Source organism: Telopea speciosissima, chromosome 5, assembly GCF_018873765.1.
Source record: "Telopea speciosissima isolate NSW1024214 ecotype Mountain lineage chromosome 5, Tspe_v1, whole genome shotgun sequence".
Taxonomy (NCBI): Eukaryota; Viridiplantae; Streptophyta; class Magnoliopsida; order Proteales; family Proteaceae; genus Telopea; species Telopea speciosissima.
In genome coordinates, this window is record NC_057920.1 from 50,580,530 (window position 1) to 50,607,582 (window position 27,053).

General features: G+C 42.8%; 1 protein-coding gene across 2 annotated transcripts; it reads right to left on the reverse strand.

Annotated features, from left to right (window-relative positions):
- Positions 1-732: 732 nt before the first annotated feature.
- Positions 733-26,513, reverse strand: LOC122662706 (junctophilin-3-like). Of its 2 annotated transcripts, XM_043858414.1 has the most exons (4): positions 26,491-26,513; positions 2,215-3,105; positions 1,189-1,417; positions 733-1,094 (listed from the first exon to the last, which is right to left on the reverse strand). In XM_043858414.1, the coding sequence occupies exons 2-4, from the start codon at positions 3,081-3,083 to the stop codon at positions 930-932; spliced, it is 1,263 nt and encodes a 420-aa protein (XP_043714349.1). In that variant the 5' UTR covers positions 3,084-3,105; positions 26,491-26,513; the 3' UTR covers positions 733-929. The 2 variants fall into 2 exon arrangements, with proteins under 2 accessions (XP_043714349.1, XP_043714348.1); XM_043858413.1 differs by lacking the exon at positions 26,491-26,513 and having other exon boundaries at positions 2,215-3,290.
- Between the last annotated feature and the right edge of the window lie 540 nt (positions 26,514-27,053).

Sequence of the window (27,053 nt, forward strand, 5' to 3'; positions counted from 1 at the left end):
ATGTTTTCCTGCTGGTTTATGGTTCAGATCCATCCACATGATTCTCAATATTTTACATTTTCAGTCAAGCTAAGGAAATAAACTATTCATTAGTTTGACAACTTGATCTTTCTCCATTGCCTTTTTCAAGTCTGATTGCAAAAGGACTCTCCATATCTTCCTCATTTAAATAAATTTTTGTGGCAAGGCAAACCCAAACATGAGGACCCCATATTCAAAGATTGAGAGATTTGGAGATCAAGGAAACAAAGACAATTTGGCTTATATCCATCTATGGACAATGGTCTTTCCTTATATCACTTCTGAATAAAGGAAAGGAACTCCATAAAAGCTTCTTTCAAAATGCCACTGTTTCTACTAAAAATGCAGTTTTTGTTGTCATCAATGTAGAATCTTTTCTCTCATTTGGTCGATCCCAATTCCCAAACTCAGAAGAAAGTGTGAGGATGGAGAAGAGAGGGTTGGGACTTGAGAGGAGGGTTTTGTCACAAATTCAATTTGCAAAATGTATCAACTTTTTTGCTTTTCCCAGACTCAACAACCTTTAAATGGAAGCACAACCCTTTACTCATGAAATGTATAATTATTATGGGCTAGTAGTCATGAGTGAGGTCTATGGTAAATCTCATTTTACACCCTTGATTCATGAGTTCTTGAGATTTGCACCATATTGAATTTGAATTTGAATTTGAATTTGAATTTGAATGGAATTGGGAGAAGCAGACTTGTGCAGAAACAGCTCTTGAAAATTCATTTCATTGATATACATATGGATCTATGTACATGTTACAGTGTGATCAAATAGATCAGCATCTACTGTTGTTAACCCTCTCTCTCTCTCTGGGCTAACTTTGCCAACCAGGAGAGGAGATTTGTCCTCTCAAATACATAATTCAGTCAAATTACAGTGCAAGGGGGAGACTTGCATCTTAAACACCCGTATCACAAAATTTCCCGTCCATTCTGTTCTGAACAGCTTTGATGGCCGCAACTCTAGCAGCAGTGGCAGCTCTGTTTGCAGCCATGACGGCCTTGTTCATTTGTTCATCCACTGGGGAAAGATGAATTGAATTCTCTGCTGCTTTTCTAGCTGACTGAAGTTCCAACAGAAAAGTTTACAGAGTTAGAACCCAAGCATTCCAATGCACAGAAAAATGGTAAATGAGACATTAATGTGATTGATTATACCTGAACTGCTCGGAGAACGGCATCTGTAAATGGGGGTAAGGGGGTTTTGAGGACGCCAGAGTCCCATTCTCCACATCTGGCATCGCCATTTCGGAAAGTGTATATACCAAAACCTTGCTTTCGACCTTCGTGCCATGAACCCTCATAACAGTGGCCATTGGCAAATTGATAGACCCCAAACCCATGGATCTTGTCTCCGAAATACTCTCCAGCATACCTATCTCCATTTCTGAATCACAACCAGATGCAGTCATTAATAATTCGTTGCTTAAACAGATGTTTTTAATTAAACATAATACAGACAAAGATTCATTGAATTAGTACATTGATTTCGACGCTGGATTGAATTCTTCATTCCAGCAAATTAAAACTGCTCTAACAAAGTTCTTAAATAAAAAACCCAACTGTTTTTAACAGAACTCTTCCTTCACAGTGTTAGGAATCCAAATTCAGTCACAGTTCCTCAAGGCAACTCAATAGACTACTATTCCATCATTACTACTCTGAGGTCTAAACTATACCATGTCATTTCAAAGAGGATCAGGTGAAGCACTAATGAAACTCCCTCAGCCTCCAAACTTAAAAGATCGCATAATATGATTCAGTAATCAGTCAATAACAAACCAGAATAAGTATAAGAAACCCAAATATAAAACAGAACTTATCTTATAACTAGAAAAATAATTACAAATCAAACACTATAATCCATTGGGGTGACCAAGAAAATAAATAGGAACCCTAATTGGATAACAAGCAAACATTTTACAGCTCTATCCATCTAGGTACAGGATGAAAATCCAACAGCAACACAAAAATAGAATCAGTTTAGCCTCCAAGAAAACAGATTTGCTATTTTAATCCAACAAAGGACACCAAAAAAACAAATGAATCAAAATCCTACTCTCAACCATCATTTTCCATAACTTCTTCAACTGATTCATTTAACAGAATTGAAAGGCGTTACTAGGGCTAAAAGCCTATGTCTTCAAGATTAAAGAAAGATACCAAAAGGCAATGAAAATTTACCTGAAATGGTAACAACCAAGGCCATGCTTGACACCACACTTGAATTCACCAACATAACAGCTCCCATCAGAGCAGGTCTGAACTCCCATACCATGGCTCTGCCCATTAAACCATTCACCTGCATAACTATCCCCTGTATAGAACCTGTAAACACCATATCCATGTCTCAAACCTTGCCTATACTGTCCTCTGTACTTTCTCCCCCTTGCCCAGCTTTCGATGCCATACCCATCATATCTCCCATCAATCCAATCTCCCTCATACCTTCCATTCACAAAATAATAATAAACACCACTCCCATTAGATCTCCCTTTGTGAAATTCACCTTCATAGAAATCACCATTGCTGTAAAACTCTACACCTTCTCTAATAATCTTCTCATCTTTCCTTTCTTTCTTGAAAGAAGACGATCCTCCGTTGCCTATAAACCACTCAACTGATTCGTTTCTCCCCTTTGAAAGCCCCAATTTCCTGTTCTTCTCATCCCAACACTGTTTCAGAATCAATGAGGTTTGGATGATAAAACTCTTTTTCTTTCCACCAAAATAAAGGGCAACAGCGATGAAAACAAGACCCAACAACAAGTTTTCTGAAGTGGGTATCTCTTTCCTTCTGAGATAGAAGTAGAAGAACAAGAAAAAAGTTAAGCTCAAGAACGTCATCCCTAGAACAGGGACGAGACGATTCCAACGATTCGGATAACGAGTCGAAGCTCCTGAAACCGATTTGTGGGGTTTCTCTTCCTCTGCTGCGGCTTCTTCGTCACGTATAGAAGAGAGACTATGGATTGAAGATCGAATAGTTGGCGGAGAACGAAGAAGAGAAGATTGGGTTCTCGTAAGCTTCCCCTGGCTTTTCTGACCTTCCATGGCGATTTTCGTTTCTGGGTCTTCCTCTTATGTGATTTCTTTCCACCCCCCCTTAAAGACTTTCTCTGTAACGTGAGATTCTTATCAAGATGATTGAACTAGTGAAGGTCCGAGACATGGCAGATGTGCGCAAAATAAGCAGTCACAGGTGCGCAGGTTAAGAAGAAGCTAAAAAGGGAAATAAAAGAAGATCAAGAAGGCTAAAGAATAGAGTCTCTCTCTCTCTCTCTCTCTCTCTCTCAGAGTCTGTAAGAAAAAATCTCCCAAACAGAACCGTTTTTATTTCAATCTTAATAGGAGCGATCTTCATAAATTAGTGATTTTTTAATTTTAACCGTTCGATGAAATCTAACGTTTATGAACCGTTGGATTGATTGAAGGCTTTGAACAAAAAGCGTATTTTGAACGGATATATTTTGATATTATTTTTCATCCGTTAGATTGAAATTGAGAATTTCGCGCGTTTGACGGGAAGATATGGTCGTCGGATCTAGATTCTGATTCTACCTTTCCCGTTTCTTTTCTGCAGGCCGGCACGTGCGATCTGATCAAAGACTTAGTTTTTGGAAATGATTACATGTATTGGGATCCTTGTACTATCGTAGCCCGTTGGTCTTGTTTTGATAGGCTTTTTGAATTGGCAGCCCCCCCCCCCCGCCCAACGGCAACATATTTCTAGATTATCATTGATCGAAACTTTCGACTAGAGTCCCACCATGGTTTTAGTGTACGGTATCGGATCATGTATTGATCATCTTCAATATCAATACAATACGGCCATATCGAACAAATTCAATTCACTGCTTTTTTTCCTTAAAATGGGTTTTTGTTTTTTGGGAAATTTACACATACTACCCCTAAGGTTTGACAAAAGGATATTTTCACCCCGCAGATTTGGAAAATTCTGCGTACCCCCTGAGGTTTGCAAATGGTAACAGATAGATCCATTCCGTCAGTTCATGACTAACACTGTTAAAAAATAGACTTGAACTGACGAAATTGCCCTTACAAGAAAAGAAAAAAGAAAAAAGAAAAAAAAACCATCTGCAACTCATCTTCCCCAAATCGATTGGGGAAGATGAGTTGCAGGTATCCCTTTCCCTGGAGTGTAGATGTATCATCGATACCTGTAAGAAAACAAAATGGGTTTGATAAAAAGAGAAGATGAAATATCCCTAGTATCGATTGGATCTACGTCTTCTCGGTTAGATGTTCTTAGATTTTAGGGGTTAAGCTTGTAGCGATGGCGGTCATTACTCGTGGATTTGGGTTTGGTGTTCCTGTTATTTTTTTTCGTAAATTGATTCTCTTTGGGTTTGCAGAGAATAGATTTACAGGGGAAGAGAGAGATTTAGGGTGGAGTGCTTCAAGGAGAAGGGTTTTGGGTTGCAGGGGATGGTTCTTTTTTTTTTTTTTTTTTTGTAAATTGATTCTCTCTGAGTTTGTTGTCCCCTCCGGTGGGTTCTCTTCTCCTTCTACATCCACCACCACTGGTACCGATCCATCTCCCTCACCAAAGATCGACAATTTGCAGACTAAACTACAGAAAATAAAACCCTAAGACTCCAACGAACTAGGCCTAGAATTGATTAGTGATTAGTCAGACAACCCATAAGCATGACATCTGGAGAAGAGGGTGGTCGAAGGAGCAGGAGCCGGCCAAGTGATAGCTGCCGATGAGGAAGAAGAAGAAGAGGAAGTGGGGTGGGTTATGTTCCAATAGAGGTTGGGGCCGGGTGGTAACAGTAATATCAGATCTGGCAGCAAGTTATGAACCACTCTGGTTTACAGCTTTGTTTATCTAAATGGAAGAGGGTTTCAGATCTCTGCTTTGGGGGTTTGATTCGTATGTGAAAAAACAATCTATGCTTCGGTATCCTTGAACAAAGCTTCGGTATTCAAAGTTAATCAATCCAATAGTGCCACAGGTTGCTGGAAAATAAAGTGAACAATAGCAAAGAATTTAAAAGGATACCTGCAATATCCTTGAACCAGGTTCTGGAAGAGTTTTTTTTTTTTTTAGGTGAATAGTTTCTAGAAGAGTTATGGACTTGGTGAGAGAATTCTTTCAATTTGAAGTTCTAAGGACTCAAAGGAGAATGAAGAGGCAGAGAGCGAAGATATTAAGAAGCCAACGAAGTGGACATTACCAAGATTGCAACCTAAGGCCCTTGAAATTGAAGCTTCTCCATCTTCTTTCAGTCAACCAGAGTTGTTCTTCACATCTGAGAATTTCAGTTCGGAATCTAGGGTTTCTTCTTCGTCAAACAACAGACAAGGAAGACTCAATACCTTTTATGTCTTTCTCTTGTGAACCCTCAGCAGTTTCGAAGTTTTCAAGGGTCATCTGGTATTGTTGATGAATGGATACCTGCAACTCATCTTCCCCCAAATGATTTGGGGAAGATGAGTTGTAGGTGTTTTTTTTTTTTTTTTTTTTTTCTTTTCTTGTAAGGGCAATTCTGTCAGTTCAAGTCTATTTTTTAACAGTGTTAGTCATGAATTGACGGAATGGATCTATCTATTACCATTTGCAAACCTCAGGGGGGTACGCAGAATTTTCCAAACCTGGGGGTGAAAATATCCTTTCGTCAAACCTCAGGGGTAGTATGTGTAAATTTCCCTTGTTTTTTATTGTTTTACCCTTTATGATACTGTTTCATCAATATGGTATCAGCACAATATCGGGATCGATAACTAGCAAAACCGATATGATACCAATACCTCAAACAATGAGTCCTACTTAAGATTTCAATGGTAAGATTTTCAAATGGCTTAGATTGATGATGGAATCTTTATCCCCTCCAGTTCTTGCCCAGCCCAGTTCCTCTAACCGGGGGGGGGGGCTAGAATGACCATCCTATTCCTTCCCGAACACTTTGCCTGGGTGGGGTCCACCACCCCTCTATTAGAGGAACTAGAGAATTGGGCTAGGCCGGAATTGATGACTAGCAAAACCGTTATGATACCGATACCTCAAACAATGAGTCCTGATAAACCTAAATTAACCCTGACCAATCAAAGACGCCACGTGTCCAAACCCAATAAGGAGGACCGGTTAAGGACAAGAACCCAAAAATGAAGAACCAAGTAAGGATTTGACCCAACCCAGCATGGGCACCCCGGGCGCGGATCGTGGGCGCGGACCCGGACTCGGGCATGACATCCCCGGCACACATCATCTCCAAGCACAAGCTCCCTCGGATCGCCATCAACAAGACAACATCGCCAAGGACTCTAGGCCACCGCCTATCAAGTCACGTGGAGTGAACGGACTCATACACCATGAGTTTCATCTACCACATAGATGAGTCTATCCATCAAGATTACTAAGCCCACCCGGACACTACGTCCCACATGAATGCAACTTCCAAAGACACCACGTCTCTAAGGAAGGCAACTACCTAGTCTATCAAGGACACTACATCTCCCGGGAAGACAACTACCTAGTCTATCAAGGACACTACGTCTCACGGGAAGACAACCTATCAAGGAGAAGCCTTGCTACTCAGGGACTCTATCACCTATGGCAAATACTCTACATCAACTGGGACTCTCCACACTGCCATACACTGCTATAAAAGGTAAGGTACACAGTCCCGTCAGGGGACATCTAAACTCACCTTGAATATTACTATTCATCTATTTGCTCAGAGAGATCTAACTTAGGCATCGGAGATTCCTAGGCTGGAACTACACCGGTTCTCCTTTGTCACCCAGGGTCTTTTGCAGGTTACGACACTTGAAGGACCGTTGAGCTATTTCTTGACACAACAGATTGGCGCCGTCTATGGGAATGACGCTAGCCATCACCTCCACTAGCTTGTTTCCATATCTGATCAACCATGGCACGCAGGAAGACCGCTCCCTCCACCAACAATGCCCCGAGGGAGGGGAACGGATTACCTCCTCCAGAGAGCTCACGTCTCAGAGCCACTGACCATGTCTCTCAGGAGAGGGAGATCCCAGAGAACCAGCAAGTTGGGGGAGTCAACCTCAACCCCGAAGCAGCCATTGAAGCCCCTGTGGAGCTAGTTCCTGATCCTAATGCACCAGCCACTGTGGGTCAGATCAATGACCTGCAGTGTCAGATCCTCGATGACCAACGACTTTTCCATGAATACCTAAGGCAGAAGGCGGTGACCCACCGTCGTAGGCAGGAGCAAAGCCCTAGGAGATCACCTCTGATAGGTCCGAGAGGCACATTAGGCAACAGGGAGAACTCTCCCAACATCCAAGGAGAATGGCGGACCTCCCAACACGGTCGGACTGGGGGAGAACACCATCACACCGATCCATGGTACCTAACCCTGAAGGGTCCATTTGGAGGTCGGTGTTTGATGGTCGACTAGAAGGAAGTCATGTACCAGAGTGAAGCCGGACTTACCGTGAAGAGGCCCCTCGCGTTCGAGGCAAGATTCATCACGACGTGACCCTTCACCGTCCCGCCAACAGTGAAGGCGAGAGGGGACCTCCAGGAGAGGACGTGAACGAGCTCACAGTAAACGACCAGCAAGGCGTGGGAAAAAGCACGAGATGAAGAGTTAGACAAGAGACTCCGAGAGTTGGACGAGAAACTGGAAGGGTTGAAGAAGCAAACCAAGGGTAAGACACACTCAATCCCTGGACAACACCCCTTCTCAGAAGAGATCATGTCAGCCTCACTGCCATCCAGGTTCAGGCTACCCACCTTTGAACTCTACAGTGGAACCACCGACCCTAACGACCATATCAACTATTTCAATGGCATGATGACACTATATGGTGGATCGGACGTGGTGTCCTGTCGAGCATTCCCTGCATCCCTCAAGGGTGCGGCAACCTCATGGTTTTCCAGACTACGACCACGATCGATCGGATCGTTTGCATAGCTATGTGAACAGTTCGTGACCCGCTTTCAGAGCACCGCCAAACAGAAGAAGACCACAGTCAATTTACTGAATGTGATCCAAAACCCTGGGGAGTCCTTCAGGGAGTATGTCAGCAGGTTCACCAAGGAATCCCTGGAAGTCTGCGACCTAGATGATCAGACCCAGCATGCACCCCTAGTAGGGGGCATCAGAGACATGGAACTAATCAAGGACTTGGCACATCATGAGACCAAGACCATGAAAGAGCTCCTAGAGCGATGTAATGAGTTCACCAACATGGCCGAAATAGTGCAGTCACGGACGAAGGCCATTGAAGGCAAGACCCAAGACAACAAGAGGTCAGCACCAGATGATCGCAAGGAGAATAAAAGATCAAGGACTGAGTGACGACAGGACAAAGGCGATCGCCCATCGGGAAGAAGTGATCGTCGATCAAAGAGAGGTGAGAGGGCAAGCAACCCAGAGTTCACACCCCTCAACACCACCAGGTCACAAATCCTCATGCAGATACATGACCGTGACCTAATCAAATGGCCACGACCCATTCTAGCAGGACCTGAGAAGCGTAACCCAAATAAGTACTGCCTCTTCCACAAGGACTATGTGCATGACACAGAGGAATGCTATCAACTCAAGAGAGAGATAGTAAACCTTGTGAGAGTAGGGAGTCTGAACAAGTACGTGAAGGGGAGACGTGATGGCCGTCGGGCCAAGGAGATCGAGGACGTGACCGAGAAAGAGAACCAAGGGAGGAAGAAAGAAGAGCAAACCAAGATAGGGAGAGAGACCACACTGATGAAAGAAGAGATGTAGCAGAACCCAGCGGCACCAAGGAAGCCCCCATCCTCACCATACTTGGAGGACCGGGGCAAGAATCAACCAGGGCCAAGCCAGATAGCAAAGACCGAGACGGTGATCTCCTTCTCGGATGATGACTTGGAAGGTGTGAGCTTTCCACATGAGGACGCCCTGGTAGTACAGGTGGAGATAGTCAACCGACCCGTGCACAGGGTGTTGATAGATATAGGGGCGTCCGTGGATGTACTCTCATTGGAAGCCTACCGCAAGTTTGGATTCGGAGACGATCAACTCAAGCCAGAGCCCACCTACCTCCATGGATTCTCGGGCGCCACAGCCTCCATCAGAGGTACCATAGAGCTTCCCGTCATCTTTGGAGAGCACCCTCGACAGGTAACCATCATGGTGAACTTCATGGTCGTCAGGTCCGTGGTGTCGTTCAATGGCCTCCTAGGGCGACCTTCCCTGATAGCCCTTAGAGGTGTGGTGTCTCCACTCCACCTGAAGATGAAGTTCCCCACTGGCAACAGAGTGGGTGAAGTACGAGGTGATCAGAAGAAGGCCAAAGAATGCTATGCCACCCTCGTAAAGAAGAACAATGGCAACACCCGAGGAATGGCACTGTGCATGGAGAACCTGGTCAGTGACCAGAGAGATGAATTGACAGAGAAGAAAGGAAGATCGGTCGAGGAGTTAGTTCCATGGCCACTCAGCAAGGATGACCCTTCCAAGGTAGTACAGATTGGCACACTGTTGAGCAATGAACAGAAAGAAGAGCTGGGGGACCTCCTCCAGGAAAACATAGATGTCTTTGCATGGTCAACTACAGACATGCCAGGCATACCCAGATCAATAGCAGAGCACAGACTACATGTAGACCCAACCAGGAAGCCCGTCCAGCAAAAGCGAAGGAATTTCACCCTCGATCGATAGGCAGCTATCAAAGAAGAGGTCAAGCAGTTGAGCCGAGCAGGATTCATCAGAGAAGCAAAGTTCCCTACCTGGCTCGCAAATGTGGTCATGGTACCCAAGCCTAACGGGAAGTGGAGGATGTACGTCGACTACACTGACTTGAACAAGGCATGTCCCAAGGATGATTACCCACTACCCAGGATAGATCTGTTGATCGATGCAACTGCAGGACATGAGATGCTGAGTTTCATGGATGCCTACTCCGGCTACAACCAGATCCTCATGCATGAGGATGACGAGTCTTACACCGCCTTCCGAACGGACAAGGAGAATTACTGCTACCGTGTCATGCCGTTCGGACTAAAAAATGCAGGGGCCACCTACCAGAGGATGGTCAACAAGATGTTCGAGGAACAGATTGGGCGCAACATGGAAGTGTACGTGGATGACATGCTCGTGAAAAGCATCCAAGCTCATCAACACCTGGCCGACCTGGAAGAAGTATTCGCCGTACTGAGAAGGAACCAGATGAAACTCAACCTGCGAAGTGTGCTTTCAGAGTAACGTCCAAAAAATTCCTAGGGTTCATGGTCTCAGTACGAGGAATAGAGGCCAACCCCTCCAAGATCAAGGCCATCCAAGAGATGGCACCCCCGAGGACACTCAGAGAGGTACAAAGGTTGAATGGAAGGATCGCCGCCCTATTAAGGTTCGTGTCACGATCCGGAGACAAGTGCCTGCCATTCTTCAAGACGCTGAAGAACCTCCGAAGTCCTAAAGACTTTGCATGGACGAAGGAGTGCCAGAAAGCGTTTGAAGAATTAAAGGTATACCTCCAGAACCCACCATTGCTTGGGCGCCCAGAGCCCAATGAAGAATTGTAGATCTACTTGGCAGCGACCCCCGTCGCAGTGAGTGCAGTGCTACTAAAAGAAGAGGGCAAAATACAGAGGCCCATCTACTATGTGAGTCATGTCTTAATTGATGTAGAGACCAGGTACACGAGAATAGAGAAGGTAGCATACGCACTGGTAATCGCAGCAAGGAAACTTAGACCATACTTCCAGGCCCATACCGTCACGGTCCTCACCAACCTACCACTAAAGAAGGTATTGCACAAACCAGATGTCTCCAGATGGTTGATCGCCTGGGCAATCGAGTTAGGTGAACATGACATCAAGTTCCAACCCAGGACGGCCATCAAAGGCCAAACTCTGGCAGACTTTGTAGTTGAGTGTACCCTGCTTGAGAACGAGACAGAAGCACAGGAACCAGAGGAGCAGGATCGAGGATCGTGGGAGATGTTCGTGGATGGTTTGAGTAATGCCACAAGAAGAGGAGCTAGTTTCATACTTACTAGCCCCGAAGGATTCCGAATACAATATGCTCTCCGGTTCGCCTTCCCAGTATTTAACAACGAAGCAGAGTATGAAGCACTGTTGGCTGGACTCCGGGTAGCCAAAGCAATCCAAGTCACACAGCTATCCATCCGGAGTGACTCTTAGCTTGTAGTGAACCAAGTGAACGGAGAGTATACGATGAAGGATGAGCGCATGGCATCATACCTAGCACGTGCTCAGGAATTGATCGAGCAGTTCATGAAGTTCGAGATGGTTCGAGTACCCAGCATCGAGAATGCTACTGCTGATGCACTGTCTAGGCTAGCCAACGATGAACTCAAGAACCTAGCTAGTGCAGTATACGTGGAAATATTGCATGAACCGGCATACCAGGAGAAGCTGGTCAATGAGATCGAGGAAGGGCCTACTTGGATGGACCCTATACTCGACTACCTGCAGAACGACGTCTTACTAGAAGACAAGATCGAGGCAAGGAAGATAAGGATGAGAGCTGCAAAGTACACCATCCTGGACGGGGTGCTATACAAGAGGAGGGCCACGGCACCACTACTTCGGTGCCTAGGACCCAAAGGATCCCAATATGCCTTAGCAGAGGTACATGAGGGGATCTGTGGAAGCCACATGGGAGGAAGACATCTAGCCTATAAAATCCTCCGCCAGGGGCTCTACTGGCCAAGAATGCAAGAGGAAGCCACACAGTACGTCAAGTCCTGCGAGCAATGTCAGTTGTTCACCCCAGTACCCCATCTACCCGCCACCAAGCTGATATCGATCATCAACCCCATTCCCTTTGCCATGTGGGGGGTCGACATCTTAGGGGACTTCACAGCAGCATCAGGCAACCGCAAGTACTTGGTGGTTGCCATCGACTACTTTACCAAATGGGTAGAGGCCAAACCATTGGCCAAGATCACAGAGAATGAAATGGGGAAGTTCGTCCGTGACGACATCATCTACAGGTTCGGCGTGCCAAAGATCATAGTCTCCGACAATGGGAAGCAATTCAACAACCCCAAGTTCAGTACCTTCTGTCAGAGCTACAACGTTGACTATCGGCCTGTTTCGGTAGCCTACCCACAGGCCAATGGTCAGGTGGAGGTCACCAACAGAACCCTGCTGGACGGAAGAAAGAAAAGACTGGAAGGAGCCAAAGGGAAGTGGGTCGAAGAATTACTGAGTGTTCTGTGGGCATACCGCACCACAGTAAGGACACCCACAGGAGAAAGCCCATTTCGCCTGGCATATGGAACAGAAGCATTGGCACCGGTAGAGGTCCTCGCCATGCCCCACAGAGTACTACACTTCAATGAAAGAACTTACACAGATGGACTTCGAGCGAACCTAGACTTCCTGGATGAGGTACGAGAGAAGGCACTGCTGAGGAACGTGGCCTACCAACAACGAACAGCCAAATACTACAATGCCAGGGTATGTGAACGATTATTCCATCAGGGAGACCTAGTCCTAAGAAGGGCAAGTGCATCACAACCAAGAAAAGAAGGGAAGCTATCAGCAAATTGGGAAGGACCCTATATAGTTTCCAAGCATATACGTCTAGGGACATACCGCTTGAAAACTCCAGGGGGCAAGAAGGTAGACCGCACCTGGAACTCAGAACACCTGAAGAAGTATTACCAGTAGAAGCGACAGCACCATCGGCAGTAGCAGTCAAGTAGTAGCAGTAGCAGTAGCAGTAGATGGCATCACGGTTTCAAGGACAATTTAAAAAATTTCATTCAAAATAAAGAGGTGTTTCGGGAATACTTGTCTTCTTCTACCACTCAATCGAATCACTGCCACTACACCAAGGCGTTATGCCACCGAGGCTTTATGCCATCGAGGCTTTATGCCTAAGTCGTTATGCCACCAAGGCGTTATGTGATCGAGGCTTTATGCCTAAGGCATTATGCCACCCAGGCGCTATGCCACCAAGGCGTTATGCCACCAAGGTCCATGGACCATCGAGATAAGACATCCCTATGGACTGCCAACTACATGGGGTTGCACAGATACGAGAACCATCAAAGCAACAAGGATCAAATGCATGTCATATCAACATCACCAGAAGAAAAAGTCAAGTACATACAAAAGACAAAGAACAAACATCCCAATCCAAAAGTTCTCATCCAAAAAGTTATCATCCAATAGGTCAACATCCAGAAAGAACATCTATGAAATCATGGGGCATCCAATGGAGGAGCAACCTCTGAACCAGAAGGAGACATCAAATCAGCATCAACAGGAGGAGCAACACTCTCCTCTGGTGCGATCGCACCCTCCTCTATAACTGTAGCGCCATCCTCGGGAGGAACACGAGCCACTACAGCAGTCTCAGGAAGCAATGTGGTAACCTCTGGGAACCCCGAGAAATCATAATCAGGGGTCCTCTCTAGGACGCGAACCGCCAAGTCCTTGATGCCTCCATCGTATATCTCCTGGTTGTACTGATGAAAGTACGCAGTGATCTCGGGAGACCGCTGGTATGCCTCTACTGCCCGCTCCCCAGCCTCAGACAACTCCACCTCATGCCTCTGCCTCAAAGCGCGGAGCTCCTCCTCCAAGGCCTGAACTCTAGAAGAACTCTGTGCTGCTGCAACGGTAGCCACCTCGAGCTCCTCCAACACCCTCCCCTCACGTGCTACAGCCTCCTCACGGGCAGCCCTAAGCCCCTGGACCTACCTCTCCATGTTTTGCAGTGCACGCTTTATCTGAAGCTCGCAAAAAGCATGACCCTCCAGTCGAAGCACAGCATCAGTAGCACGGTGCTGGACCTACAAGCAACATGGCAGACAATAAACATCCCAAGCACAAGAGAAGCAATGACATAAAGAGAATGAGAAGAATAACTCACAGAAGCCATGTCCTGATAGAGACTCTGCGAGAGCGTGGCGTTACTGATCCCCCGGAGGGCTGAACGCTCCGCGGGAAGCCTACCCAGGTCCAACCACTCTTGACTCATACCACGAGTGGCCAAGGTCGCTCCCTCTAGAAGATCCCACGCCAACACCAAAGGAGAAGAGGTCGGCGGATCGGCGACAGTGCCAGCAGGAGCAGAGGCCGCCCCTTTCCCCTTAGAAGGGGGTGGAGCAGCGGACCCGGGGTGGAAGCAGGAGGAGACGTCCATGGAAGAATAACACGTGGCCCAGTCCTCACCGAGCTGGGGGGATCAGGACCCCCCTTCCTCTTGGTCCCAGTGACCGCAGGAGGAGAGGAAGAAGTTGGGGGTACTACACCAGAAGAACCACCCCTAGAAGCAGCAGCCTGAGTGCTCCTCTTCTACAGGTTGGAGCGGAAGATGCTAAGATCCGGCCTGATGTCCACCGCACAACAACATCCACTCAGGGACACAAGGCAGGTCAAAACAAGAATACATAGAAGGAAAGTACATAAGAAAATATCAAAGAAGTCAAGTATCTTACCAGGACTCAACTTCCAAAGATACAAGAAAGCCTCAGTATGACCCTCCAAGAGTTAGGCAACACCTGCCCAGGGGTAAGGCACCAATGCTCCAACACAAGCTCCACAAAGCGGGAGACAGGGAAACAAAGACCATGAACAAAGAAAATGCGGTACAAGCAGACCTCATCTCCTCGGTGGGAGTAAGCATGGTCATCCGGTCCAGGGACATCAAGCAAGACCTCAGGGGGTATATGGAACTCCTAGCGGAGGGACGCCAAGTCTGAAGAAGTCAAGATGCTAGCAATATGGGCCAACTTGCTCCTAGGGTCGCCAACAAAAGTGGAAGCTCAGGAGGCCTGACGACCTCTACTAGGAGTAGAATCTCCAGAAGCCTCTTCCCCATCACTAGCAATGGGGGAAGGCAAGGAAGCAGAAGTATCCGTGGGGGAAGACGACCCCGAAGAAGATGCCTCAACAGATCCAACCCCAATCGAAGTCGGATCAGAGTTGTCAGAGGAAGACATGAACAGACAAGGAAGACAACTTACTCAGAATGAAGACCTCCCAAGACCAAGCAACTGCGAAGAAGAGAAAGGAGATAACTTGCAACCACCAATGCAGAACCAATAAAAAAATAAAAAAATAAAAAATAAATAAAAAAAAAAAGAGAAAAGAAGAGCGACACGAACCAAGGCCACGAGCAGGCGCGGATTGAGGTGGTTGGGCGTGAATCACCAGGCTAAGGTCGATGGACGGTCAACCCCTGGGCACGGATCGATGGACGCCACCAACCCCTAGGCGCAAATCGAAGGACGCCAACCCTTGGGCGCGGATCGATGGACACCAACCCCTGGGCGTGGATCGAAGGAAGCCAACCCCAGACGCGGATCTAGGAAGCCAACCCCAGGCGCGGATCGAGGAAGCCAACCCCAGGCGTGTATCGAGGAAGCCAACCCCTGGGCTCGGATCGATGGACACCAACCCCTGGGTGCAGATCAAAGGGCGCCAACCCCAGGCGCTGATCAATGGAAGCCGACCACAGGGCGCGGATCGATCACCTGGATCGTCACCCTCCAAGGATCGAATCGTGGGCACGAAAGCGGCTTAGCCACCCACGAGTAGTACGCACCCAAGAAAATGGCAGGCACAAGCAAGCAACACGTAGTGTAATGAGCAAGACTATGGGCACTACACCAGGCAAGCACAAAAACAAGGCTAAGTGTCTAAGAAGAATCAAGAAGGCTTGAGACAAGCAAGGTAAACCTCATTGTGGCAAAAGATCAAACATTTGGGGGGCACAATCAAGAGACACAAAAGCCAAGACTCAAGTAAAAATTGGAAGAAGAAAAAGCCGAAGGGGAGAAAAAGTTAGAAAGAGAGAGAGAGAAGGTGAAAAGCAAAAAGTAAAAAGTGAAATGAAGGCAAAAGTATATATGTCTACAAAAAGAAAGAAAAAAAAAGAAAGAGACAAAAAGATGAGAAAGGAAGGACTTGAACCCATAACCTCTCCCTCACTAAGTCAATTGCAAGTACACCCTCTACAAGAAGATTATTCACAACACACCCCTCAATTGATACAAGAAGACAAGGAGTACTCTCTTGAGCACGTTGTTCCAAGAGAGTGGGGGGCAAGTCATAAACCTAAATTCACCCTGACCAATCAGGGAACGCCACGTGTCCAAACCTAATAAGGAGGATCGGTTCAGGACAAGAACCCAAAAATGAAGAACCAAGTAAGGATTTGACCCAACCCAGCATGGGCACCCCGGGCGCGGATCGTGGGCGCGGACTCGGACTAGGGCATGACATCCCCAGCACACGTCATGCCCACACACGTCATCTCCAAGCACAAGCTCCCTCGGATCGCCATCAACAAGATAACATCGTCAAGGACTCTAGGCCACCGCCTATCGAGTCACGTGGAGTAAACGGACTCATACACCATGAACTTCATCTACCACGTGGATGAGTCTATCCATCAAGATTACTAAGGCCACCCGGACACTACGTCCCACAGGAATGCAACTTCCAAGGACACCACGTCTCTAAGGAAGGCAACTACCTAGTCTATCAAGGACACTACATCTCCCTGGAAGACAACTACTTAGTCTATCAAGGACACTACGTCTCACGGGAAGACAACCTATCAAGGAAGAGCCCTGCTACTCAGGGACTCTATCACCTACGGCAAATACTCTACATCAACTGGGACTCTCTACACCGCCATACACTGCTATAAAAGGCAAGGTACACAGTCCCGTCAGGGGACATCTAAACTCACCTTGAATACTACTATTCATCTGTTTGCTCAGAGAGATCTAACTTAGGCATCGAAGAGTCCTAGGCCGGAATCACACCGGTTCTCCTTTGTCACCCAGGGTCTTTTGCAGGTTACGGCACTTGAAGGACTGTTGAGCGATTTCTTGACGCAACAAGTCCTACATAAGATTTCAACGGTAACACTTTCAAATGGTTTGGATTGATGATGGGATCTTTATCCTCTCCAGTTCCTGCCCAGCTTAGTTCCCCAGTTCCTCTAACAAAAGGGGCTGGAATGACCACCCTATCCTTGTTCGACCACTCTGCCCTGGTGGGATCCACCACCCTTCTATTAGAGGAACTGGAGAACTGGGTCAGATAGGGAACTGGAGGAGAATTTTCCTTGATGATGGTACTTGTTGTATTGGGTGAGGGCTACCGTATTATTGTAGTCATGGGAGTATATTAGCTATGGAACTGCATTATTGCTACTTGTTATCAAGAGCGAGGGCTTATACTATAGAGAGAGGGAGAGAGATTTGGAATCCATGGGAGTGTTTTTTTGTTTTTGTAACTTTCACAGCTTATACATGGGGAGCATGTGGTGTGATTCTAGTGAGAATGATGCTTTCTTGTTTCCAACAAATATTATTAGCTATTGGGTATGGCAAGTGGGGTTGTCAATGGTACACCCAACCAGGTAATAAGGCATCAAGGGCGGATCATAGGTCGGGTCATGGAAGTCCGAATTAAAATCCAAGATCACATTTATCCGGATCTAATTTGAAGTTGTGGTCAAAACATGGAGTCAAAAGATACAGGTATTCCAAAATGTATAAAGTTACGCTTTCTCAGCATGAGAAGTGAGTTTCCGTGCTAGTGAGGCAGTGTTAATATCATAGTTAATCAAAAAAACAAAATTCTTGAAGTTTATGATAACATCAGATACTTGAAGAAGCAGAGGTCAAGCTAACCAGGGCCAAGTGGTATCAATTGGAGCTGGTAAGAGAAAGCATATATCTTTATTGTTACACCAAACTTCTTTGATAGTTAGGTTTTTTTTTTTTTTTTTTTTGGGGGATTTTTATAATTATCATCCCAAAAACTTTAATATTTACTATTACCCCCCCCCAAAAAAAACTTTCAAACAACTGCTACCCTCCCCTATTGCATACTAATCATTAAGTGACCCCCACCGTTATAGACCCGTAACGGAGGGGGTTAGTAGTGATACTGTGCTGTTGTCATGAATTTTTTAGGACCAAAATGCCCTTTTGGGGTGGTAATTGTAAAAGACTCCCACCCCATCACCTTCTCCTTCTCCTCCTCCTCCTTCTCCTTCTTCTTCTCCTTCTTCTTCTTCCTCCTCTGCAACCCCAACAGCCCCGATCGATGACACCATCACCACCTGACGTACTCCGGCTTCCTTCGTCTCATTCACTATGCACTTGATCCCATTCACTGCCGGTTCCACCATTTTTTCCTGATCAATTAACAAGGATTTACATCTGATGAAGGTTTAAAATTTGAGATAGGAGATGCGTTTCAGTCTTCCTTGAGGTCTGCAGGAGGTATGCCTTTGAAGGTAATGATGAGTAAGTCAATGAACAAAGTATTATATGCTGAAACCGGGGAAGACATGGTTGACTTTCTCTTCAGCTTACTTAATTTCCCTCTTGGATCCATTTTACAACTCTTTGGGTGGGAATTCAACACTGGGATCCATGGACAATATTTACAAAAGCGTGCAATGTTCAGGAATTACAAGGGATGGGAGTCTAAGGAACCTGCTGCTGCAACCCGTGCTCTGCAGTGGTGGGTTTTGGTTGTAAGAGCAACCCACTTGGAGTAAAAGAATCTGAACAGCCTCCTCCTTCCGTGTGGTGTAGAAGTTATGCAAATGGACACAATTATACTGCTTACCTGTCTATTGAGAAGCCTAATATGAATACATATGAATCAGGGTATCTTTCACTATTACAATTTGTAAATCCCAAGTCTCCAACGCATGAAACAGCATGTCAAGGAGGATTTCTCAAAGGACCGACGATGTTCTTCATAACAGACAATTTGGTTTTCACTCCACTAGCTTCTTTCTGGAATCTCTCCTTTCTTAAAAGCATGGAGTTTCCCATAAATGACTTGGAGGTTCGTACGGTTAATGTGAGCAGGAAGAAGATGAAGGAGAAGAAGGAGGAGGAGAAGGGACGGTGATGGGATGGGTTTTTTTTTACAATTACCACCCCAAAAGGACATTTTGGTCATAGAAAATCCGTGACAACAACACAGTATCACTACTAACCCCCTCCGTTACGGGTCTGTAACGGTGGGGATCACTTAGTGATTAGTATGCAACAGGAGAGAGTAGCAGTTGTTTGAAAATTTTGGGGTGGGGGGGGGGTTTAAACAAATTTCTTTGATGTTGAGATATAGGCTTTTTGCATGTTTTAACCCTAGCAAAAGACCAAAAAGTTTGGCCAAAGCATGGTTTTAGTTTTTTGTTGTTTTTCAGAAAAAAACATGGTTGTAGTTCATGGTATCAGATCTGATATTGGTCGCAGTCAATACTTATATGATTGCATCAAAAATAAAAGGTCTACGCTGACATGATATCAATACGTATCGGACAATATCAATCTAAATCAATTCCAAATTAAAAAAATAACATACTTTTGCTCGATTCCAATGATACATATTTGAATCGGTTTACAAATTCAAAAAACAACATCTTTTTTTATCGATACTAGAACGGTATATCCCATGGTAAAGAAGGATAAATAATTGAATTTTGGTCTAAAATTTTATATATGGCTATCCAAGAACCAAACAATTCCCTACACATGTAATAGAAAGAATCACCAAACCAGCCTTCCTTGTGGTAAAGTTAACCGTGTTTGTCCATAAAACCTCTAGATCATGATTTCAAATATTGGTATACATACGTATTGGTGTCGGCTGAAGTCGATACCAATTTTTGGCCAATAAAACATCGACATATTGGTCTTATGGAAAGAGAAAAATCATTTAAAATTCAATTTTAAAAAACAAATGGAGGGAAAACCGTCTGATATAAGCCGATCCAATCAATCCATATTTTTACCCCAAAAGAAAAAAAAAATCAATCCATATTGGTATTGGTAATTAGTCAAGAGGCCGAAGATCGGTATTGTACCTGATACCTATATTTAAAAGCGATGCTGTAGACCTGCCATAAATTTTTTAAAAGGGGTTAAGGATCAGAAACCAGATTTTCATTTTAACCTTTTTACCTTTGGTACGTGTTGATGCCGAAATCCTCCTTTCGTGGCCCGATCCCGGTCCAGCGCAAATCCTGCACCACAATAGAGCCACAAGACAGGGAAGGTCAGCACCCCGGGATGTGTCCCCAAGGGAGGTCCCTCCAATGCCTAAGTCAGAATTCGGGGCAAATCAACAGCTAAGAGAAGGGGCCGGAGATAAGGAGCTGAGTTATGGAGCGTCGTTGTCCGTTGGTCAGAGCTAAACCTCTCCCTATTGTTGGGATTCTAGAAGAACTTACCTACATTCCTTCTGTCTTTCTTCATATATATTAGGTCCTATCTTTCCTCAAATGTCCTTTTTATCCCCTTTTAAGGGTTACATAGTCTCCAAGGCAAATTGGTGACTTGTTCTGGGGACCGTTTAACCGAATTGGCAGCATTTGTTAGCGATGTGTGCCCCTTGTGGTCCACGTGTAAAGCTCCTTTGCGTGTGCACTTGTTGTAGAGCCTTGGTCGAAGGTCCGGTTGGACCGTGGGCGCCTTCCTCTTCTAAGCCGGTTCCTTGGTCCGGCCTAGTCATGCGTGTCTGACTGGCATTGGAAGTTGAATATGGATCGTATCAGTACAGTCCTTACCGATATATCGATGTCATATCAGCGCAGAATCAATATCACCTTCTGCTGATTCCAATACGAATTACTAGATTTGGACAATCCAATACCAATCCCCCATTACGAATCACCTGATTCAGGACATCAAACACCAATTCTTTGAACCATGGTTTAGGGAACGACTTGGTATTTGAAAGAAAAGTTGGTGCTCCAACTTGAACTGCCCCATATTCGGGTAGGAGGAGCGGATGCACTTTTAGGTCATTAGTTTGCAGATAGCAGATAGGATGAATTTGGTGAAAAAGGATCTATGCAAGTTCCATAGCAATATGAAAAGATTTCTATTGAATAACTATAGTTTTTTGTTGGTGAGAGAGAAGGCTCTTTGGTCGTGTGACTCCTGCACCAGCGCAAGATCAATGAGAGTGCACAATCAAGCATCCAACATGAGGTGGGATGAGGTACTAATTTTGTCACCCCTATGTCTGAGCGTAGGATGCGTGATCAAACAATATTCTTTTTCCCTTTTAATTTTGTTATGTAGACCAGAAATTGAGATATTAGTATCAGTATCAGTCTCTATCGATATTGATCTGATACTAATTTGGATTGATCAATATCGGCATATATGATCTGATCGATTCGATACCGATACCTCAATCCATGATATAGACTGATCATTTGATATTAATTATTCTTAGATAATTGGATAATACTCTAGGCAGGCCTTGTATTAAATTTATTTTTGGTGTTCATATCAATCTCTAATTGTCACACCATGTTCACTAAATGATTTAAAAAAAGTTAGGGTTTAGGTCTGTCAGACTCCCTGACTCACTTGAGTTTGACAGTTTGTGTGTATATTGAGCAACAAAAGATTATGTTGGCCATGGGAGATCTGTAATTGAACCTCTTTAGGACTTGGGTGCAACTGAGTCATTGTCAAATCAGGATAAGTTCCTTGACAAGTCTTATCTTATCAGTTGTGTTTTTTTAGTTATTTGTTAATAAACAAAACCGCACCAGTGCTCCCCACAAGAAATGTTTACAAACCTAGAAAAACATAGCCCAACAAAAAATTAATAATAACAAAATAAAAAACAGAAGAAATAGATCTGCTTGGAGGTTAAGAAAACTTCCTAATAATATATAAACGGGATTTAAGGGTCTCTGTCTTGATGGTTAAGAAAACTGAGAAACCGTAATTAGGTTTACAAGTGTAAAATTGACTTCTGACATTTACCAAATCTTTTTATTTATTTTTTTAACAAATGGATCTTTTATCACCTCTAGTTTATTGTCCGGCCCAATTCCTCAGTTCCTCTAACAAAAGGGGACTGGAATGACCACCCTATCCCTATCCAAACACTTTATTCAAGTGGGGTCTACCACCCCTTATTAGAGGAACTGGGAACTGGGCTTGGCAAAAAACTAGAGGAGATAATTTTCCTCAATGGTACTCCTTGTATTGTGAAGTACCAAAATGAGTTACACGTATCGCTCGTGATCTTACTTATTTGGATCCCTGAATTATTCGTTTATTAGATTCAAAATATGTTTGTCAAGGCATAGACTTGTTTTTATTTGGTGCCTTTGATCCATAATCGGGCTCAAGTAATCAGGTTTTAAATGGGTTAATTGACTAATTGAGTTATAAATAGGCTTTAAACAGACTAAATGGCTAATAGGGCTATAAACGGGCTATATTCGAGCTAAATTAGCTTAAACAAGCTAATCATAATAAACAATCAGTTCTCCATCAATCACAGTATTTGGTCGGGCCATTATCTTGCACCGAAAACATCCTGCTATTAATCGATCAATGCTCGAACCCGACCCTTTTACTAATCAATCATGCCGATCTTCGGCTTTTACCAATCAATTTAGATCTGGTCTACCAATGCGGGCCAACTTTTGACATCCCTATTGAATTATGTTATGTAGAAAGGTAAAGTGGGAACTGTGACCATTGAAATATAAGGAATGGTCCTGATTGTCAATATGTCAAATCTGAACTTGAATCCAATTATATTATTTTAGGTAGTCTTAAGTATTGGCATGCATTTTTAGGTATTGCCATGTATCTTTTAGGTAGTCTTAAGTATTGGCATCATTTTTTTGTAGTTTTATATTTTCAATGTTTTATTTTACCACTTGATTTGTTCATTTTTAAATTGAAACATGATGTTTACCAAAAAAAAAAAAAAAAAAGTTGAAACACGATATGTGAGCGAGGACCTTGAGGATTGGATGTGGAACACGTGCATTTCACAAATTTCATGCGGATGTGCTATCCAAGAAAACTTCTCCATGACTTTTGAAGAACAAGTTCACCCCAAGAAGCAAAATGCGAGCAATCCAACTAGGAGTTGAGGCAGCTGCACTGGAACTTCAAGAAAAAGAAATTTGAATAAATTTGATCAAGAACCATGGCCATTAGAAAATTTTTCTTCTTTTTGATTTTAAGGTTTTTTTAAACAATTCTAATTTGTTCTACATTGTCATTATCATTTCTAGTTTTTTTAATGAAGTTTCTTTTTTTATCAATGTTAGGGAAACATGCATTCCATTCCATAAACATAGAGGTTTAGATATTATTTGAACGCAATGGAGACGCAGTGGAAGTGATGATTGAACACGGCTTGCAGTTACGAGCACTCCACGATCTCTACAGACTTCTCTCTCTTAGAGAAATCCACACCACAAAACACTAGGCTAGGATGGAAACCCTAGGAAACACAAAAGTTGAAGGAGAGGGAGAGAACGGCTTTTCAATGATATAAAAATCAAAGTGTCTAGGGTTTAAGCATAATACTCATTTATAGGCAAAACCCTGGGCGCCCCTCTCACTTGGTCGACTCCCACTAAGGGTCTAGACCGATTAAAAAAGGGGGAGAGGTTGGTCACTTAAGTGATCGCCCCCTCCAGAGCTCGGGTCTCGCGCGGCCAGCTCCTTGTGGGCGCACTAATTGGGCCCAACCCATTATCGTTTTACAATCAAAAAAGAAAAAAGAAAGAAACCCTCCCTCATGCAAATCACATAGGAAGCATTTTGCCATGTAGAAATTGAATGTCATAAAAAATAAATAATATATACTTCCAGTTTTTTGGTGTTTTCCTTCTATTTCATATCATCTATTTGTTTTTAATGTATTTTATATGTTTTATGAAAAATAAAAATGTAGCATTATGAGAATAAAACTATTGTAATCCACCAAAATTTTATCCTTTAGTTTTAAAGACCTAGTCTTCTTGGCCAACCTATGCCTTATCGAAATTATTTGTCTATCCTTTTTAACAATATTTACAAGACCAGCACTTGTCAATAAAAGTAGAAACATTATGTAACAATGAAAATAACTCCTAAGGCCAGCTAGAACCCATCTAAAAATGATATGGATAATAAAGAGAGGATTGTGGTTCATACGATAAAAAACATATTAATTACGAAACAACCAAATGTAGTAGAACATGATAGGTGATACTGACAATATAACATGGTTTTCAGATTTTAACATAAATGAGTTGAACAGAAAACATTCCATCCAATTGACAAAGATTAAAATTTGGAGAGATTTTGTATGTAGTTCTAATAACCTGGCAACCTAAATTCTCTTCGAAAAGTCACAAAATAAAAGTAGATGTCTACCCTATTCTTATTCTCTATGACAAAACACACACGATGAATCCATATTTAAAGAATGAGATAGCCTCCCCCAAGCATGGTTCAAGGAATGGGTATCGAATCGCCCGAATTAGCTAGTACATGTAACCGTGCTCTTCAGTATTAAGACCACCTATGAAAGTTTTCCATAAAAATAATTTAAAATTTGGGTGAATCTTAAAACTCCACACAATATTCCAAAACCTAATATAAATGATTTATTAACCACACTTCTTTGGGGACAAATTAAAATTTTGCTGTCACCCTAGGCGTGAGAGAACCATTCTTATTAAGGGAACAAATCCAAAAATCATGATGAGACCTACTTAAAAAAATATATAACCTTAATAACATTAGCAGAAAAGAGAGAAACAATAAGATTAGAATTTCATAAACAATTTTCAATCGTTACTTTTAGTATTATAAGGAGCATGCATAGGAACACTGAAACTATCAAGACATGGTATCCATGGGTCATACTATTTCTCCATGGGTCATACTAAATAGATATATTACATCAATCTCCTACCTGCCAACAAACCTTTTGATTCAATAAGGCTAAATTTTTACCAAATCATTTCACACTAGAGATTCTTTCTTGAGCAATGTAGTTAAGTCAAGTAATTCAGAGTTATGGAAATATCGAACCTTTAAATTCTTTACCTATAAAACATAGGCAATCATTGCTTGTAAAGTTTGTGGTCTCTTATTTCTTAGAGTTAAAATCATATTAATTTAGTAAATACACATATTATACGTGTATTATTCGCATACAATATCATTTTTTTTTTAAATATTCTATACATTTTTTTTTTCAAAGATATGTAAAAAATGCATATTGTATAGTTTTACGTATTAAACTTGTATAATTTACATACACCAATTGTACATTTTTAAAAGCATAATTTTAAGAAGGTAAAAGACAAATAAAAATAAAAAGGCTTTTAAAATAATCAAATTTTCTTTGTACACTTACACCAGACTCCCTCTTCCTTCATCTTTGATGTTTGAGCACCCTTTCCCAACCCTATGCCCCCTGAATTGGACAGATAGAGAGAAATTGTTGCTGTTTTGTGTGACTGCCACTGCAATTACAATCGCCTTAGTTTGTTAGAGTTCACCTAATTTCAAGGTAAGCTCTCAATCCTTATCTACATAAAGATTGTCTAATTGACATCTCTATATATACATGTATTTATAATATTTAACAATCTTTTGATGTCCCTATCTTATTCCCTAAAGTTCTTTAAGACAGAAAGTATAAAAGATTTTCAAAATAATTTGAAAGTGTATTTAACCTTATGTCATTACCAAGAGATGTCATTGTCTTGAACACTTTTTAATTATATATATATATATATATATATATATATATCTGTGTGAGCAGTACTTAATCGTGTGGCTTCTACGCTCAGATATAGGAATACGTGAAAGTACCACCCTACCCCCATAAAATAGAAAATCAACATCTCTATCAACATGGGTCCATAGATATTAATGATGAGAGAAGAGACAGTATGTATGAGAAAGCACATATATAAGATATCGCGTACACATCATTTTCCCCTCTCTCTCTCTCTCTCTCTCTCTCTCTATATATATATATATATATATATATATATATATATATATATATTCTTAAAAGTATAATTTTAAGAAGGTAAAAGACAAATAAAAATAAAAAGGCTTTTAAAATAATCAAATTTTCTTTGTACACTTACACCAGACTTCCTCTTCCTTCATCTTTGATGTTTGAGCACCCTTTCCCAACCCTATGCCCCCTGAATTGGACAGACAGAGGGAAATTGTTGCTGTTTTGTGTCACTGCCACTGCAATTACAATCGTCTTAGTTTGTTAGAGTTCACCTAATTTCAAGATAAGCTCTCAATCCTTATCTACATAAAGATTGTCTAATTGACACCTCTATGTATACATGTATTTATAATATTTAACAATCTTTTGATGTCCCTATCTTATTCCCTAATGTTCTTTAAGACAGAAAGTATAAAAGATTTTCAAAATAATTTGAAAGTGTATTTAACCTTTTGTCATTATCAAGAGATGTCATTGTCTTGAACACTTTTTAAGTATATATATATATATATCTGTGTGAGTAGTACTTAACCGTGTGGCTTCTACGCTCAGATATAAGAATATGTGAAAGTACCACCCTACCCCTATAAAATAGAAAATCAACATCTCTATCAACATGGGTCCATAGATATTAATGATGAGAGAGAGAATGTATGAGAAAGCACATATATAAGATATCGCGTACAGATCATTTCCCCCCTCTCTCTCTCTCTCTCTCTCTCTCTCTATATATATATATATATATATATATATATATATATATATTCTTGAGTCTCCTCTCCCCCCCCCCCCCCAACCTATCTCTCTCTCTCCATCTCCACTTAGACCTTTCTAACTTCAGCCTCCTCTCCTCTTTGAAACTGTTGCATATTCTTGAGTCTCCCTCTCCCCCCCCCCCCCCCAACCTATCTCTCTCTCTCTCCATCTCCACTTAGACCTTTCTAACGTCAACCTCCTCTCCTCTTTGAAACTGTTGCTTGATGAGGAAGGCATTGTACAAGCTATTAATGGTCTTAACATTTGACATAATATTCTGACAGTCCTCAAGTACTTTTTCCTCTCTTCCATTTCTTCTCATGTAGTAACAAAGAGAAGGAACTTTTTTTTATTGCTTTTGCTTACATCAGTTTGAAAAGTGGGTCAGGGCTTAGTCAATTCTCAAATGAGTTTGTGGACTTCCCTTTAGTTTATATCAAAGCTAAAAAATATCTGATGTACATCTTTTCTTATGTACATTTACTGAATTTTTTTTGTTTTGAAGT